Here is a 19,215-nt window from a genome sequence, read left to right on the forward strand (position 1 = left end):
AGGGAAAACTGACAAAAATAGAGGAAAATATGCTACACCAGAATGCACTCATAACCACCAATCATTATGATATTAACTCTGAACTTTACGCTTCACAGTAAGAGGTCTTTCTGCTCTCAAGTCACACACCACAATATAACCTTGAAAGATATGTTTGGATGCTACTAATCTTGAAAGGGAAAGAGAATTTGATTATTTGAAAACAGATTGCATGTGAAGTAATCAGGACGAAGAATACTGCAAAAATAAAAATCCCCCATCGGTTCAGATCGGTTTGCCTCTTAGGATAGTTCGGTTTGAGCTTAATTTCAGGTAACCGAGACCAAACCAAAAATTGCCAAAAAAAAAATTTAAAAACCAAAGCCGACCGTGATCAAACTCAGTTGACAAATCCTGACGTTTTTGGACGTTGGAATCAGTTATATTGTCACCTGTAATAACCATTTTTAAATGTTTGGAGTGATGCAGTAATTTCACAAGTTGAGTTTAGAATATAATACTAGTACCAAATTATCATGGAAGGCGAGATCAGAATTCCCACTTGGTTAAGAAATGCTTGAATAGATGGATTAGGAATCACTCCCTTTCTTATTCCAGCCCATACCAAACACAGGAATCATAAATATCGTGACGAATCAAATTCAAATTCCATCTGAAGATCCTTGGATGGATAAGCCTAACATGCTACTTACCACACACCCCCCCCCCCCCCCCCCCCCCCAAAAAAAAAAAAAAAAAAAAAAAGACATGCAAAAGCAGAAAATCAAATATTTCTTTTGCTTCCACGTATTCTCGAACCGAACTATCCTAAGCGTCAAACAAAAAAAGAAATTAAGGACCCGGGTTGTTCCCTTAGTTTGGAGAAAAATCTGGATTGTCCAGTTTGACATTTTTCAGTCCATCTCAGATCCAATGATAGAAAATTGTTCATTTTGTATATCACGTTGAGAAATTTAACGAGGTCAGAATTTCACCAGTCAAAAAATCACGTTGAATGAATATCGTTTCAATATGATCTTTTAAATGCATTAATATAACGACAAAAACAGCCAAGCACACTGGATTGGAATTGAAAGATAAACATGATTCTATCTTATGTTAATGTGACAAGCCTGACGGCATGGTTAAACTCTCTTCCAATCCTTGGACCTGAGATGAACCCGAAAAATCTCAGAATCCTTGGCCCTGGGATTTAGGGGCTCCTTCTTTTAAGGTCTTAAACTATCAACCCTTTGGGCCCCGTAAGCATGGTGGTTCAAAACCGACAATACGGAAAACGTATTCTATGATTCGTTAACAACTATACGTATCCCATCCTATATCTTTTTATATAGAAAATTTACGTGTATCCTACAATTACTTGTTGAACAAAAGCCCTAATGTATTTTAAGAAGCGGAACGTTTCCCGATTTCAAAAAACACTGCCAGTAAGCTTATAAAAAAAAAAGAGGCAAGGAAACTTGAATTAGGAAAATTAACTACCGGGCTTGACGACGTGACGATTGGTGAGAATGATCCCGCGCTTCTTATCAACGACGAACCCCGTGGCGTGGCTCGAACCTGCCGAGTGGGTATCGAATGCCCGGCAAGAAGTGGTGTGGATCACGACCACGGCCGGAACCACCTTGCTCAGCGCATTCCGCCAGTCCTCGGCCGTGACGCCGTTACTTTCCTTGAACTCCTCCGGACCCATCTCCACGCACGGCTCCTCTTCTCCAGCCATTCCGTGAACACTAGGGTCAGATATTCGAGGACTTGGTAAGAACTTCGAACAGGGGTTGGGATATTGGTGGATGCGTGCGGATGAGAGAGAGAGAGAGCGAGAGTTGTGCCTTCCCAGCGTGTACATGCATGAACTTCGGTTTGCTGCTGGTCAAAAGGGGTCAACTTCATGTATTCATCGAATTTGTGGGGTTTCTTTCTCCCTTTTTTTGAATTTTTAGTATTAGACTCGAGATAACCCTAATTTTTATTAATTTAATTATTCATTTCGATGAGAGTTAAAGCTGAGAAAATTTCAAACAACCTATACTTTGTCCTAATTTGTTGGTTTATTTTTCAAACTAGAGTTTGTTTACTTTGGATTTTGAAGGAGGCTTTGGGGATAATAAGTCGAGAGATAGAGAGAAATGAGAGTAAAGTTTGATTTGGATTTTGAGGAAGACTTACGGGATAATGAGTAGAGAAAGCTACATAAATAGAAAAATGAGAGTAATAATTGGACATAAAACTTATTTGAAATCGTGCGCAGAGAAAGAAATTGGTTTTTTGGATCGAAAGCGCACACAATCCAAGTTCTTAAGGGAACCCTTTGGATTTCTAAGAATACCCCTCGCTTTTTAGCATTAAACAATAATCCACATTGCTTAGAAAAAAATAAAAAAAAAATCAAGAATTCACATTCACCGATGCCATTTTGGACATGTAAAAACTCAAAAAATAGACAAATAAATTGAGACGGAAAGACTTTTCTTTTTGTCTAAAGTGTCATTTATAGGTCAATACTTTTTAATTTCGGTCCACATTTTTATATTTATTTGATTCTTCTTGTAGACACAAATAATAAATCGTAAAAATGACGAAAGCTAAAAAAAGATTACGACAAATAAAGAAACTGAAAGAAAATATCAAAAAATCCAGTGAGAATAATCGGGTCTCAATTGGCGGTTTTGGCGTCGCGAAGACTTTTATGGTATTCTAATGGGAAATGTCCACGAAAGTGGGGCAAATAGTGCCCACATACAATAATGGTGTCAAATTTAATTAACCTGCACATGAAGAGATAAACTGTATATAGTTACTATATATAGTGAGAGAATAGACAAAGACAGTTAAGGGTATGGTCAATCGTGCGTGGACTCGTGTTTGCTGCTGTTCCAAAGGGGTTAACTTTTTTTTGACAATTCAAAAGGGTGGCCGCTATTTGCAACGCACTTCTTGCTACTCGCAGCTGATTAAAATTTTTATTAATTATGGACAAAAATGCCCTTACTCAGTTTGACCATTATACTCCTAAAATCTCATGTTATTTGACCATTTTACCCTCTTACATAATTCATTACATATAACCACAAAAATCATCTTCTGTCCATCCCTCCCTCTCTCCCAAAACATACAACCACAAAAAATCTCTCCATCCATCCTTTCCTCCCGAAATGTCTCCTCCCTCCCCCATTCAAACTCCTCCATTTTCATCCCTACCCAGCTGCCATCACCCACCACAAGGCCCCTCCTACCAGCAGCCAAGTCTGCCTATCTTCCTCCTCTCCTCTTCCTGCTACATTGTCAATGGAAATCTCAATTGCTTCTTCTCCCTCCATTGATAAATAAGAAAAGGTTAACCCATTAATACACCACAATTTGGAGTCGGAAGATCACACAATGGATGTTGAAAAACATGTCATAGATGTTGTAGTGACGGAGCAAAAATCGCAGCAAGAGGTAAGCCTGCCCATTTCAATTTCAGAAGCCCTCCATTTTCAATTTCAGTTCTGGCCCGACACAGTTGGACACGCAGTGCCAAAACTTTACTAACTTTTCGGACTCTAATATTTAAATTATGTACAACTATTCGGATATTAATATCCGAATTTATTGCCAGTTTTCAGATATTAATATCTGAATGAAACTGCAGAGAATCCTGCACTTACAGTTGGATACACAGTACCAAAACTTTACTAACTTTTCAAACTCTAATGTCTGAATTATGTACAACTATTTGGATATTAATATCCGAATATTGTCAACATTGTTGGACTCTTATATCCGAATTTAGTGCCAGTTTTCAGATATTAATATCTGAATAAAACTGCTTAGAATCCTACACTTACCTGGTTTGTTTTTGAGTGTTACAGGGTGACACTTCAACACTTGGTAGTTATGTAGGGCCATCGACTATACCTACTTCGACTTGTCTTCCATACGATTATACGGAGCATTTTACAACGGAGACGGTGAGTATTTTTTTTGATAGAGTGTTTATCTTGTGCAATCTTATATTACGGGCTATAATTTTTTGTTATGCGTGTGTAGGTTTTTTTATCCGATGAAGCATTGGTAGATTGGATAAGATGCACTGGTAAACAACACGGGTTTATCATTGTGATTAAGGGTTCTGAGAAATGTATTAAGAATCGCACACCTAGGGTGAGGTTTTCATGTGAAATGAGTGGTAAGTATAGGCCGTTTGTGAAGAAAGTTGATGGGAAGAAGGTAGTTGTAAAGAAGAGAGTGCGGTCCACGGGCACCAAAAAATGTGAATGCCCATTTGGATTGAAAGCTGTAAAGGGCAATGATGGTTGGACTGTCTCTGTCCATAATGGCACCCACAACCATCCTTCAGCGGTGTACTTAGAGGGTCATTCGTATGCCGAGAGGTTGTCGGCAGAGCAGACTAGCACGGTGGTTGATTTGTCAGTTGCTTTGGTGAAACCCAGAGAAATCCTAACCCATTTGAAGGTTCAAGATCCTGAGAACGTAACGTCTATCAAAACCGTGTACAATGAACGACAAAAGTATCGAGTGATAGAGAAAGCTGAAAAATCTCAAATGCAACATTTGTTGGATCGGCTAGAAAAGTACCACTACGTTCATTGGACCCGTGGGAACAAGACTCAGACTGTCACGGAGTTGTTTTGGTCTCCCCCATCTGCCGGGGAGATGTTACGTGCTTTTCCCCACATGTTAATGATGGATTCCACATATAAGACGAATAAGTACAAGTTTCCTTTGCTTCAAATTGTTGGTGTAACATCAACGGAGATGACTTTTTGTGCAGCGTTTGCTTTCAAGGAGTGTGAAAAAACGGAAAACTGCACTTGAGTCTTGGAGAAGCTAAAAGGCATGATGGATCCCAACGCGCTTCCGTCCGTTATTGTCACGGATAGGGAGTTGGCGCTTAAGAATGCCATCACAAATGTTTTCCCTCATGCTGACAGGACTATTAAATGACATCCGAGATTTTGTCAAATAAGACAATGGATTTTGTGTAGAAATTTTTTGACATGACTATTCAATAAAATTTTAGATTGCCCCACTACGATATCCGCCCCTTCCCTCTGAGAGTCGACGTTTGATTGCGCTCGGACACGTTAACGGTGATCACTTTGTAACGATACATTCATTTGCGACCAAATTCTCCCATCCCGCCTATTGCAAGGAATTGGTATATACATCACTACTCATTCGCGGATGGATGGGATATACAATATTCAAACAAGATCGAAGAGTTTAAAAACATAGTGGGGAACGATGTGGCAACGACACACATAATCAAACTAGACTAGGTTGGCTCGAAGGACTTTTATGTAAAATTTTAGTTCATAGAATCTTATTATAAAATATGAAATTTATGCAAACTCTTGTTTTTGGTAGTGTTCTATGTTTGTCTACAGCATTGTCGGTTCGTACGACATTCCTCATTTAAATCTAAATTTTGACATACGAGTATTGTGTAGCGAATTATCTGTGCCTAGGAAAGTATCAAGAATGATTCAAACCAACCAATATACGTTTAGGTGCCCTACTTAGCATTCATATATTAACGGTATCCAATTATCATAAATATCCTAATAGTTATCCGCAATAAAACAAAAGTCATTCCACCACGGAAAGTAGTCCATAAACCATAGCCATAAAGTATTCAAAATAAATACAAGGCCATAAAAAGTCCATCAAAAACAAGTCATAGAACATCAAGTCTCAGGTATGGTCACAGCGCCGGCACCTAGTGTAACAACTCGAGTAACGATTCGAACTAGGGCCTGCTATGCTCGCTTCAGCAGCCTCTGTTCCCCTCAAAGTCCTCTGCACTTCAACAAGTGCTTGTCGTAGTTCATACGGGCAAGTTGAAGTCGTAGCCCTAGTACCACCCAAAACATTGTCCAAAATAGCCAAAGCCGCTGCATTGCGCTCTTCTACACTCTCGGTATACGGCACCTCTACGGGACGGGGTGAGACCCTGAAGTATGATTTCTGCAAAAACGATACGCATCTATACATGAATCAAGATTTATCACATTATTGCATTTGACTAATATGAAAACACATACAAAACTATACTGTAGTATTTATTTTCCTACTAGGTACTAAAGTCTACCTCACGATGTTGCTCAACCACCACATCCTCCTCACCCCCAACCTCTTGCCTTTGCCCTCGTCCTCGTGTTTTACCTCGTTTACTTTTCAAAATTAAAGCTTGCTCAGCCTTCCTCTTCCTTGCAGAAACAGTAGGAGGAACTCGTGTCATTGTATTTTCTGCACATTACAAACAATACATTAGTCTAACGCTTGAATTAAAGGTAGGTGAATTGGATACTAATTTTTGAATAAAGATACATCAATCGGTGTCACACCCCGCGTCTAGAAACACCCAAAACGAAGTTTAACAAAGAATAAACTACCGTATCAGGTAATACCAACGACAGGCCACATAAACCTTGGCTATATAATTATATCAGCATCTATCAATGGTAACATGACAAAAACTTTCCATCAATAAACTTTTTACTTTCAAGCTCATAAGAGAAGCATTAAATTGGCATAAGACTTGCACATGTAATAAAATATGAGCCAAGTGTCAAGAAAACCCCACCTCTAACTTCTACACAAAAGATTCACCAACACGTTGCTCACGGCCTACATATCTCGGACGACCTCGGAACCTCGTTAACACCTAGTACACAATTGATATCACCAAATCACCTTTACAAAAAGAAAAAATCAAGTTTACTTGCACAAAGCAACATATGAATGCATGAAATGCATGTCTCTCCCAAATAGAAGACTCAAAGTTGTATTTTTAAAGACTAATCAGTATAGAGTTAAGAACCACGAATTTATAAGATCAAATTAGATATATAGAACAGCAACTACTCAAAATATTAGAATAATACGATCTCGTTAGGTCGCTCAATTAATTCCACAAACTCAGACCACATGCTGTGGTCAAAGTATTTCCAGCAGTGTCACACCAATTTGTAAAATCTGCCAAGATTAAAGTATACACCCAAATGACCTGGGATTTGGTATAACTCATAATAACACATCAAAGTTCATCCTTGATTTTTCCCGGAATTTTATAAGCAAGAGAACCAACTCAAATTCAATCTCAAAGTCAGAAATTCTGTGCAAGAAACACAATTTTTCAGCAGAGCAGTCTGTGATCGAATATTCATTACAAATCGTGTACTTCATATTTTTTGATGATTCCATCGCCAAAACAACACCAACTTAACTATCTTTAAGACTCGAAAGGACCCATAACCAATAAACTTGTCTAAGTATAACAAATTTGATGAAAAACACAGCTTTGGATGCTGCCCAGATTTTTCAAAATTTCTCAACATCAATAGTAGTAAGCAACTTCAAAATTCTACAAGTTCATGCTCATAATCCATCTATATACCAACCAACATGCATCAATCTTGGGTTTCCATGATCAAAATCATAGTATCCATACCAATTAACAATATTTGAGAATTTAAGATGAATTAAGTATAAAATCACCATGTAAGCACTATAGAACCCTAATTCTTAAATCTCTTCCATGTAGGTTGATTCTATATGCACATATTCATCAATACTCATAGTTTAAGAAAGATTTCTTACCACAAGAAGAGAAATTTTCAGATTACATGTTAAACTCCAAGAAATTACTTCAAGTTCTTCAAGCCAAATTAGGTAATGTTATGAATGTTTATGGGTTCTCACACAATCGGATTCTAATGACTGAAATAAAGGGGACAAATCGGACTCTAATGTCCGAATGGTGTAAAATACTTTGGATATTAAAATCCGAATGAGGCAAAACATTTCAGATATTAAATTCCGAATGACCTTACCTTACAAATTCAACTACATATTAAAATTCAAAAATTTTGTCAATCATTCCTGGACAATGTCAACGGGTTCGTGTCACTGTCTAATCGGTTCACATCATATGATGAAAACGTCTAGAGTGAAAAACTTACGGAGACCGATTACAGAATTGGGGTAAAATACATACACGACTCGGGTATAATTTAAAGTCCGAATGGGATTAAATATTTTGGATATTAAAATCTAAATGAGGCAAAAAAATTCAGATATTACATTTCGAATGAGCTATGCTAACAAATTCAGCTGCTGTTGTAGTACATAGGGGCCAATCGGCCAATTGGATACTAAAATCCGAATGAGGCAATAAATTTCAGATCTTAAAATCCGAATAGGGGCAAACAATCAGACTTTAATATCCGAAACTGTGGAAAACAAACGGACTCTAATGTTCGATCAAATCTAAAATACACGAAATAGCAACATACTTACTATGCATTTCTCAAAAAAATTCAAACTAAAATTGAACAAAAATCAAAAACACCTGCGTAATAACAAGATTCAAAAATTTACCAATGTTCAACTTCTAAATAGTTGGTGATGCCGGTGTGTTGTGCTTTCTTCTTCTCACGCCTCAAAGTTGGTGAGAGTGGTGTTGTGGTGGCTGTGGTGGTGACTGATGGAGGAGAAGAAGAAATGGGGGAGGGACAGAGAGACGGGAGGTGGGCCTGTGGGGTGGGGGTTGGTGGTGGTGGTAATACCCATGGGTGGTGGGAGTCGACTGGAGCTGTGGATGGACTGGAGAGAAAGAAAACCTAGGTTAGAAAAGGGAACGAACGGAAGAAGAAGGAATGGGATTGTTGGGTTGTATGTAAGTTATGTTTATTGTATAGAAGGGCAAAAAGGGGAGTTCAGGAATAATTTATTGGTTGTAAGTAGCAATTCCTTATAAGGTGGTGGTTTGTAGGTAGCAATTGACTGCGAGTAGCAAGAATTGGGTTGCGAATAGCGGCCACCTTCAAAAGGGGTTAACTTTATTGAGTGATTATTCAGTGCTTTTCGAGCCCCGCCACCTAATGTTTTAGAGAATCAAGAGCTTTGGCTGCCAAATATTTAAATGAGATTCATACAATTAGTTTTGAGCCCGTGGAGAATGTATGATAAGAAAGATAAATCACTATGTCTATATTATCTATTACAGTATATCGATTTTATATTATAAAGGGAGAGTAAATTTTGGAGACCAACTCACATTTAGAATTTTCAAATTTATCCATAGACCATAACTACCCACTCCCTCCACCCACTCTGATGTAGGACAAAAACGAAGGGTTTTTATATTTTACTTTTATTGTTTCAGAATAAGATTTTGATTAGGAATATTTTCGTTTATGTTAGAATTATTAACTTTACGTATTCAGTTTGATTTTGATTTCTAACTTTATTAAGATTCTTGGTCTACAAGAATTAGGATTTTATTTTAATTAATTAGGAAATATCTTTTCTTTAATACCGCTTATTTTGGCATGATTTAAGATTTCTTTTACAGTAGGATTTCTAGAGTTAAGGTCTTATAAAAAAGGCTGTAACCTATTCAATTATTCAACTTATTAAAACTTTTCATTAATAATATTCCGAGTTTCTCTCTACTTTTCCTTGTGCACAAGATTTGCTCGTGGATTCGAGTTCTATCTCATTTTGATTAGTACGCAACTAATCTCTTTGTTAATTTCGGTGCGTCAAGTGGTATTAGAGCATAGCTTTGCCTGGTTTGATGGCACCAAACAAAGTTGAAAACACACCCATTGACGTTGTTCATGGTGAAGAATTTAACAGAACTCGAACCAAGGGATTTGCCCATGGTCAATTTGTTAAACACAAAGTTGATAGGAATCACGTTGAGGGATTTGCCCGCAACCAACCTATTAATCAAAACGTCTCCGGAAGATATTCTTATTATCAACTTGATAGTGATGATGAATTTGAAGACAAGAGTTATTTGAGGATTATTATGGATATCAGTCGAATAAGCGACATTCAAGGTTTGAAGGGTTTTATCGCACAGATGACGACTTTTCAACTTTTCAAGTACAACCAATAATTCCTAGTTTTAATGGGTATTGCCATCCTGAAAATTTAATTTATTGGTTTCGTAAAGTTGACAAGTTTCTTGAGTATATGAAAATTCCGGAAGAAAAGGAAGTTAGATACGTGGCTCGTAAATTACAAGGCTATGCTTCTAGATGGTGGAAACAATTGCAATATAATCGGGGCGCCAGTGTAAACAACCAGTCAAGACATGGCTCAGGATGAGATGATTGATGAGTGATAGATTTCTTCAATCGCATCATGGTCAGATGTTGTATGAAGAGTACCGAAGAAATCTCGAGTCCAAGCGATTGTCTCGAGATAATCTTGAGTTGTCTTATTCTTTTTCAAGTAATAAAAATTATACCGTTGCGGCAACTGAAAACTCGAGAGACACAACACTGAGACTGTTGGGTTCGAGTCAATCATGCTTTGAAGGTCAACAAACCGATAGAGATCTTTCAACCTCAGATTCATCACATTCTAGCTATTATGATGGATATTAGATCGCAGAAGAGGAAGGAGATCGAGTTGAACTAGAGGAGGTGATATTTGTTGAGCCCAACATCGAAGAGGTGATATTTGTTGAGCCCAACATCGAATAAACAGTGGAGGTTGATGTTGAATGTAGTCATTGTGGACACATTGAAGCTGACAGTAAAGAGAAATTTGACCTTGGTATTAGCGAAAAAGAGGAAATTATAATTGAAGTTAATAAAAAAATTGGTATCAATGTTGGTGATCAAGTTGTTGATGACCAAAATAATTGTCCATCGGAGGTGGTTGATACTAATATTAGTGTCAATGAGGAGATTTTGGTTAGCGACATTGGTGAAAGGAAATTGGTGTTTGAAAAAATAGATTCAAAAGATTCAGCCAACAATCATGTCGAAGCATACATCCATGGAAAGGATTCAAACCATGATTGCGGGCAAAGCAAAATTAATGATGCTAATTTTGTCGATTTTCTTGGAGTGCAACAATTTGATTGGGTTCCGAATATTCGTCTAGTACATCTTGTCAACAAGTTGAAGTATGAAGAGAAAAGATCATTGCATGAATACTTTTCTTTAAATGATTTTTGGAAGACGAGCAAGAGGTTGAAGTATTTCAAATATTTATTTCTTTGGAATGGCAGAACTCGATGGAGAGTTCTTTTGAAGAAAATGAGACTGATGTAGGACAAAAACGAAGGGTTTTTATATTTTACTTTTATTGTTTTAGAATAAGATTTTGACTAGAAATATTTTTGTTTAGGTTAGAATTATTAACTTTATGTACTCAGTTTGATTTTGATTTCTAACATTATTAGGATTCTTAGTCTACAAAAATTAAGATTTTATTTTAATTAATTAGGAAATATCTTTTCTTTAATGCCGTTTGTTTTGGCATGATTTAAGATTTCTTTTACAGTAGGATTTCTAGGATTAGGATCTTATAAAAAAGGCTATAACCTATTCAACTATTCAACTTATTAAAACTTTTCATCAATAATATTCAGAGTCTCTCTACTTTTCCTTGTGCACAAGGTTTGCTCATGGATTCGAGTTCTATCTCGTTTTGATTAGTACGCAACTAATCTCTTTATTAATTCCGCTGCATCAAGCCACTCCCTCCATCTGGCAAACCGCTTCAGTTTTTTTTACATCTCTCGCTCTCAAAATATAGACATAAATATACCAATTCATCTCCTCGGGTTTTCCTGTCATCGGTAACATGTGTTTTTATAATTTGGTATTTATATTTTGCATTTGCTTTTTCATTCTAATTTTAAATATCTACCGTAGTTTCCTTTGATAAGTCAACTTGATAATTTGACCAACAAGCAGCAAAACGCGGCTAGTGGATGCTTCTATGTTTACCTTCCACATAAGCCATCATAGGAGACAAATCCCCCTTCTTCCTTCAAATTAGTTCACTTTTGACAACAGAACCAACCACCAGGGGTGGTAGGTTAATGGTTCAAGAATTCCTCCCAAGTGATTTGAGTAGTCAAGAGGTTCAAAGTTCAAGTCGTGTTATTGACTCACTCACAAATTTTGCTCTCTTGCAAAGCCCGACAGTGTTCCACTAATCTTTGGTGGGCCGGTAGAAGATACAGCCCTCACAGGGCCCGCAGCGGGGTCTGGAGTTCATATGGTCATGCCTAGGAGAAGCGGCTATGCCTGTAGCTTGGTTCCAACCTTTTCTATTAGGAAAAAACAAATGGAACAAACCATTGCACATCATATTGTAAGAGAGTAGCAGCTGACCTGGGAGTGAGATTTTCCCCGGTACAGCCCCCTAGTATCTAACATGTAATGAGGCTCTAAGTCCAAATACAAACAACATAAACACCACCAATAAAATTCATCAAATCACATTTGGAGTAATTTCCAAGCCTTGTGTTCTTCCCAAACAATTTACACCCAAAAGAATGCGCTCATGAGCTACCTCGGTCTCATGCTTTAATTGTTTCATGTTGCCACATTGCTGAGTTGGGGTTACGTCTAACCTCCCACGTGGGCCAATAGTGCAAATCCTGCTTCAAAGTTAGTACTCGAGGTTTCCCAGTCAAGTCCACGGTATGTACACGAACAAATTCCCCATCCTCTATCTCCTGTTAATTGAACGATAAAAATATCACGGTCCAATGATTGAAATTTTCCTGTATGATGATCCCAGCTATTCAAATGGAGAGATGCAAAGTTATATCCTGGAAAAAGACTTTGGAAAACTAACTTCCAAATGTGCAGTTGCTAGTCCTGTGAATCGTTGATTAGCAAATGAAGACCTATTTGTTAACCTAACTTGTGTGGTGAGCCCACACATGTTAAAAAATTACTCAAGATAAGAGAAAATAATGCGAGGATCAGAAATCATTAGCAATATAATATAGTAGATGGATTAGTAGGAGTTGTAAGCAAAAACACATATACCATATACGTTACAGTTGGAAATCTATCAGTTGCATGTTTGATCACTGCATCTACCACAAACGGTATATGGCCTGTCGAGGCTCGAGCTTCAAGTTCTGCCTACGTATTTACTAGAGGCATGATAGTGAAACTAGGAACAGCCTTGGAAGTCGAAGTTCATAGTCAGGTCTCAACTCCATGAAGCACCTCATTTACTTGCCTAAAGCATGCAGACTAGCCTTGCGGCTAAGAACCATGCCCCAAAGACAAGTCACATAAGAGTTCATCATACAATAGAAATCCTAGGACCTTTCTTGGCTTCAATTAACTATAGTTGTTGTACACATATTTGTGGGGACCAAATTCTGTGGCAAGTTCATTTATTTTAGTGACAAATTACAGCAATATTTTAAACCAAACAAACCAAAAAAAACAAAAAACTAGTTCTTAGGCATGTGTGGAGTACGGATGGGAGAGAGAGGCATACCTTTGTCACTTCAACAAAAGCATCTAAATCAGGAGTTGGTTTTCCATTAACTTCAACAATCCACTGGCGAGTAAGTATATCGTATCTGTCCGCTGGACTCCCATAACACCATCTGGAAATTTTTCAAAATGCCATAAGTTTCAGTACTTGTATGACAGATGCATGTTATATAAGTAGCATTCCGAATTTCCCTTGAATAGAAGCAGTACGTGGCTAAAATTTGGCCTATGAGCCAAAGGTTGACATGATCTATCGCCGTGCTGTGAATGTCTAAGTGACAAGTTTGGAAAGCTTGGGCTGACAAATTAAGACGTTCATCAGCCTGATTCGACAATTAGCTTTCTGGTGCAGAGTAAGCCCTACCAATTCAGACTCACAGAAGGTGGTATCCCCACATTAGTTTCACCTAGGAACAAGTTCAATTAACTTGTGGAGGGGTAGAGTTGCTTAATCTTATTTGTTGGGAAACGATAACTCATTTAACTACCCTAGCAAATGGGCTCTTAGTAACTGAAGAGTCCAATATATAGCTCTGAATATTTTAACTCTTGCTGGCATCTCCAACAGAATAAAGCTTTTTTTTTTTTTGCTAAGCAACAGAATAAAGCTTTTGGCATTGCATCAAAGACAAAGCCCCTCACCTTGAAACATACACCCCATGACCTTCTTTGGGAAGAAATCCAAAAGCACGCACTGCTGGGTGAGGATCCTGGACAATACACCCACACCAATTTATAACCCGTGTCGTTCCGTTCCCGTCTCTCACATCTGTTCCAACAAGCAGTTCAATTTCACATCCCTGCAACACCACAAAGAACATCTGAAGACGATTTTCTAAACAGCTAGCGGCCAATTTTGTGAGGCATAACTGCACGCAAACTGCAATAGAAGGTTTTTTCCCAATAGGTTTATGAGGAAACTTTTTGTCCAATATGAATGTTCTTGTTTGGAAACTGGGCTTGCACTTCAAATGAGTTGAACAAAAATAAAAATGAAAACAGCTATTACTAAAATTTTGGATTTGGACATGGGACAGAGGACGATAATTAATAGGCAGCTATGAAACAATTTGAAACGATATGAGGAAGAGGGAAAATAAAAACTGAACAGAGCAGAGGTTGTTTGCTCACCTGACGGAAAATAGTCATGTTAAGCTTCCCATCACTTTCATCACATTGGTCCAACCCATGGCAAGCATCTTCAATGTCACCAAAGCATGTAATTGGCTCTTTATTAATTGCCAAGATCATATCACCTTGTTCTAATACATTCTCAGCCTTTGATCCAGCAAAACAACATTTAACAAGTAAGACTTGATGCCTAATAGGATCTTTCTTCATGAGCGTCTACAAAAGCCAGATGCACCAATGAGTAAATACAAGCTGCAAAAATGGGCAGATTCTACCAAATTTTCCAAGCAGCTGTTTCTACATGCAATCCATACAAAATTAGACCGGAAGAAGTGGAGGGGGTTAACTCATGCTCAAGGCAAAGCTTGATTGATTCATTCAATTTAAACGTGTAATTTACCAGATAATAGCCACATTTAATTCGTTGGGTGATGAATCAGCAATGATCAAAGAGTGGGTGGGTGACACCTCGTGATCAGGGACAACACATCATTGGTTTTATGAATTGCTACATGCCAGTCTTGCTTATCTTACCAACTAATGAGATGAATACAGAAAGAGGAGGGGGAGGTAAGAGAAGGGAGGTGCATGCTTCTGCAGAAAACCTTTCCGGCTAGAAAGAATTGCAAGGAAAATGGAAGAAACACGAGATGATAGCAAAGGAGAAGAAAATCAAAGAGTTATTGGTTACAAATCATAACAGATGCAAGAATCATCTCCAAACTATCTCTTGAATTTAATCAGAAGAAAAACCTTTCTTATGATGAGATTATAATAATACTGGGGTAAGAAAAGAAACTTTATAACCACGTTTCGGTTGGAAATTTTAGTATTAAACATTGGAAATTCTCATGTATGTAGTTTAGCATTTGTATTCACTTTTTGTTGCTGTCATGTTAGGCATGAATCTCTTGATTGATTATGTAAATCTGAAATGCATTTCCATCTGGACAGAAAAGTGTTCCCATCATGTTTCTTCTCTGAACGCATAATCACGTTTCTCGAGGTAAAGCGTTAAGGTTTTGGACATTTCCTGCAATTAAGATCAAGGTGATGCTGCCCGATACAACAGGGGCATATCAACACCAAACTTCCTAATCTGCATAGTAGCAGGCCAAAGACAAAAATACACATACTCATTACAAACTACTGAATATACAAAATCAGTCAAAAAATCTAGACTCAGGGTGACCAAGATCGATACCCATCTAACAAAGCAGTCAAAAAGTGGCTTGTCGCTCTAGAAATGGGCTCCACTGAGCCTTGGCAAGATCTTATATTCTGCACCAACCAAATCATTCAAACAGACACAGAGGAGCAAGAAAACCAAGGCTTCCATATATTCCCGCCACATCGCTTTGTTGCATCAAAACAACACCGAACAATGTAATCATCTTCAATTCAAGAAGATTTGTCATATTCAAGTAAGATTTTGAGGCTTAAGAGAGATGTCGCCCATGGAGTACGTTCTTGATTTGTGCTTCAGAGGAACCACGTTAATCTTTGTGTCCTTGTTTTGATCGCTTGTTGGTTTGTTTACTTCTCTACTTCGTGGCTGTCAGAACAAATATATCACTAGACATGGCTAGATTAGGTGATTTAATCGGCTAAGTTAGTTCTAGTCATATAATACAATACTAGGAAACGTGAAATCAATATATCCTAATCCAATTTGTAGGGTGACAATTAGAGTCGTTACAAATATATTCCGGAGAAAAAGTGACGTAAAGAGAAAAGAATTTACGTTCCTATGCGTTCAGTTGCGAGAACATTTTGCGAGAAAATCAAAACACTTACACTTTTGCAGGATTTATTTTGCAATAAAGCATCCAATGGAAAAATTAAAGCTATAAACTCCACAATATTATTGGTAACTCAATACTACAGAAGTTTCGGAAAATTTAATTTTTTTTATCCGTTTTCATCTTTTTCATGCAACTGAACAGGGCCTAATGACTCTTTTTGCCGCCAAAACTTAAATCATATGTCAATGCCTCAAATCTTTGAGCTGGATCCAAGCAGAAAAAATCATTAGTTGCTCTTGGAGCACTACCACGTGGTAATCTAGAGGTCTTTACCACTACACATTCAAGCAGCCCGGGCAGGAGCGAGTCCAATCGTACCCGTGCTACAAGCTTCTTTTTTTTTTGGGTGCAAACTACACAGGTTTTTTTATTTCATTTTATTTTGATGATAATTAAGTAACAAATTAGCATGCAAAGCATATATAGATAATGCATTTAATTGAATTTTTGAATTTGTAATTTTTTGAAAGATTTGTCAACGATTTGGTAAAATCATGACAACTCCATGAGTAGCAAAAAGAAACATTTTAGATTAGATGATTACGTTATTCAATGGCAACATTTCCCACAATATTCGAATGTTAACAGTACCTAATTCAATGTCCAATATAAAAAGACAATGCATGAGTCACATTATCCCACCAGACCTCTATAGGACCATAGGTTATGTAATTGGTGAGTGGCCTTCAAATAAAAAACATTGGAATTAATTGTGTGCCTGAATATCTGAAATGGAGAGAGATATATTATGGATAAATACTTCTCTTGAGTCAGTCCCCGGATCGCAATCTCGCCCGAATCGTGAATTAACCAAACAAAACCGAACTGATCGGTATGGTTTGTATATATTTTATAATAGCGATTATGGTTTGGGTTATTAATATGAAAAAATCGTCCGGTTTGTTTTATACGATAACTGAAACAAAATCACACCATAACCAAAACCAAAATGGCTTAATAACAAAACCGAAATGTCTTGATCACCTTTTTGTGCTTAATAACTTAAAAAACAAATTTATGTGTGAAATCAAATAAAACAACGAAAGGTTTCATGTTGAACAAGTATGCGCCAGCCTTTGTGGCTGGGCGAAGAGGGGTGCCTAACACCTTCCCCTCACCTTTACTAGTATATGTTTTTGTTCTGGTAATGCAGGGTATCCCAGGCCAACTTACGCACATCTCGGTCTAATCCTACAGCCCCTTCCACAGCCATTTCAATTATGGTCTTTAAATGAAAGTCACTGATATATTATTTTTATGATCCAAGTTTATTTCTTTTGTTTCTATTTTTTTTTTTGTTCCAGTGAAAAATCAAGTTTGTTAAAGCATCCAACTCAAAACCGATAAGTAATGAGTGGAGAGGCCGCCCAAGCTCATATACTAGTTTTGGAGGAGATAATAACCGATGTGGGATAATTTTCAACACTCCCCCTCACATGCGACTCCTGACTCGCACATGGAGAGGTCAACAAAGGATCCGGAATACACAGATCACAACAAAACAAAGTGCAACTATGACACAAACAACTTGAATCGTTTAATGGAGTGGAATGGATGATCACTTAAATACATTGTTATAGTGTCTTCCAGTCATTATCATATCCATGTTGAATCGTATAATGTGTTCCTGCTACTTATAATGATGCTATTTTTCAAAGGTAGTATTTGTAGTTATTCTAGGTTTCAGATTGACATCAGAAAATAAAGGTGACAAACCTTTTTAAAAGGACTACATGGGCTGCATTCATTTTCTTACTTTAGGGGCCGATTATTCGTTGGACTAATGGTAGAAAATAGTACTAGAGAAAGAATTTGGTAAAAGCAAGAGGTTTAGAGGAATTTTGTAAAGGCTGGTGGTCTAGGAGTTATTTTGATATTGTAATGTGTCATGGAACATTAAAGGGTACTGAGTGAGTGATTGGCTTTAGCAAACATTAGACCAAAAATAGAAAAGGAAATGAGGAATTATGCCACATTACTCTCTGGAATATTGGCATTTGAGAGAGAGAGAGAGAGAGAGAGAGAGAGAGAGAGAGAGAGAGAGAGATGTACATTAGTGCATGTGTGGGCATATAATGTGCTCACTGAAAGAATGGTGGTAGGAGATTGGTTAGTAGGTGGAGAATTGATTGAAGGAAATAGGATTTTGTGTATAAAATACAACATGGGAGTGGTAACCAGAAAAGGCAAAATGGAGATTATACGTGGTTTTGGATATCAGTAAGATGTCGAGGGAAATAGGGTTAAAAGCTGATAGTTTGGAGCTTTTCTTTCATCAATGGCGAGATGAAAAGCTGAGAGTACAGAGCACATTAAATATATATAGTTTACCTCAAATTGTCAATCAAACCGTCAAATGCATATATCATCACCATGAGTTGGATAAATTAACATTAGAAAAATGTGGACTACGTAGAACAGACATGGACACAGGACATAACACCTACATACACCGGTACGTTGCTTCCGGCAAAGTGTCGGTGCTACATTTGTATCTCTGATTTCTAGATGCCAAAGCAAAAAGAAAATGCGACAAATTGAAAACTCTTGAAAACATAAAGTAGAAAAAGAAAGAGACTTGGATCAAGAAGGAAGTATACCTGGACCCATTTGTTGCTCAGTCCAAAGCTACGAGCCTCGGAAAGCAATCTGGGATAAAGTTCAACCTCTAGGATTCTGATAAGTGGCATTTGGCTTCCGACACCATTTATGAGAAGATTTCGTCCATTTGCACAAGATATGATTTTATCAAGGACATGGCTGATTGTATGAATCGGAATGCCTCGAACAAAATGATGAGTTTCCCAGTTCGAACCATATTTCAGCTATAATGGGGACTGGATGAATCAGAACAAGTTTCCTTATAGGGAAGCCGAAAACAAACGGTGAACTATACAAACCTGTGTTGAAAACCTTCCCCAGATAGCCTGGACCCTTCCATGCTCATCGCATAGCACACCGGAAAATGTGCTACCAAAATCTAACCAACATGA

At 37.6% G+C, this 19,215-nt stretch overlaps 2 protein-coding genes across 6 annotated transcripts in view; both read right to left on the reverse strand.

The window, feature by feature from the left end:
• Window positions 1-1,926, reverse strand: part of LOC131302633 (protease Do-like 7) — a 30,334-nt gene extending 28,408 nt beyond the window's left edge. For 2 of the 4 annotated variants that reach the window (XM_058329371.1, XM_058329370.1), the window contains exon 1: window positions 1,483-1,872. In XM_058329371.1, coding sequence (XP_058185354.1) covers window positions 1,483-1,849 — 367 coding nt within the window. In that variant the 5' untranslated portion in view covers window positions 1,850-1,872. Of the gene's footprint in view, window positions 1-368; window positions 460-1,482 lie in introns of those variants that run through there. The other 2 variants (XM_058329369.1, XM_058329372.1) reach the window with 2 other exon arrangements.
• A 10,149-nt stretch (window positions 1,927-12,075) lies between these two features.
• Window positions 12,076-19,215, reverse strand: part of LOC131302634 (protease Do-like 7) — a 32,729-nt gene continuing 25,589 nt past the window's right edge. The window contains exons 19-24 of one of the 2 annotated variants that reach the window (XM_058329373.1): window positions 19,123-19,202; window positions 18,823-19,047; window positions 14,418-14,633; window positions 13,929-14,086; window positions 13,288-13,399; window positions 12,076-12,502 (exon numbers count right to left, since the gene is read on the reverse strand). In XM_058329373.1, the coding sequence (XP_058185356.1) occupies window positions 12,344-12,502; window positions 13,288-13,399; window positions 13,929-14,086; window positions 14,418-14,633; window positions 18,823-19,047; window positions 19,123-19,202 (950 nt within the window). In that variant the 3' untranslated portion in view covers window positions 12,076-12,343. Of the gene's footprint in view, window positions 12,503-13,287; window positions 13,400-13,928; window positions 14,087-14,417; window positions 14,634-15,621; window positions 15,699-18,822; window positions 19,048-19,122; window positions 19,203-19,215 lie in introns of those variants that run through there. The other variant, XM_058329375.1, reaches the window with a different exon arrangement.

This window comes from Rhododendron vialii, chromosome 10a (assembly GCF_030253575.1).
Source record: "Rhododendron vialii isolate Sample 1 chromosome 10a, ASM3025357v1".
Lineage (NCBI taxonomy): Eukaryota > Viridiplantae > Streptophyta > Magnoliopsida > Ericales > Ericaceae > Rhododendron > Rhododendron vialii.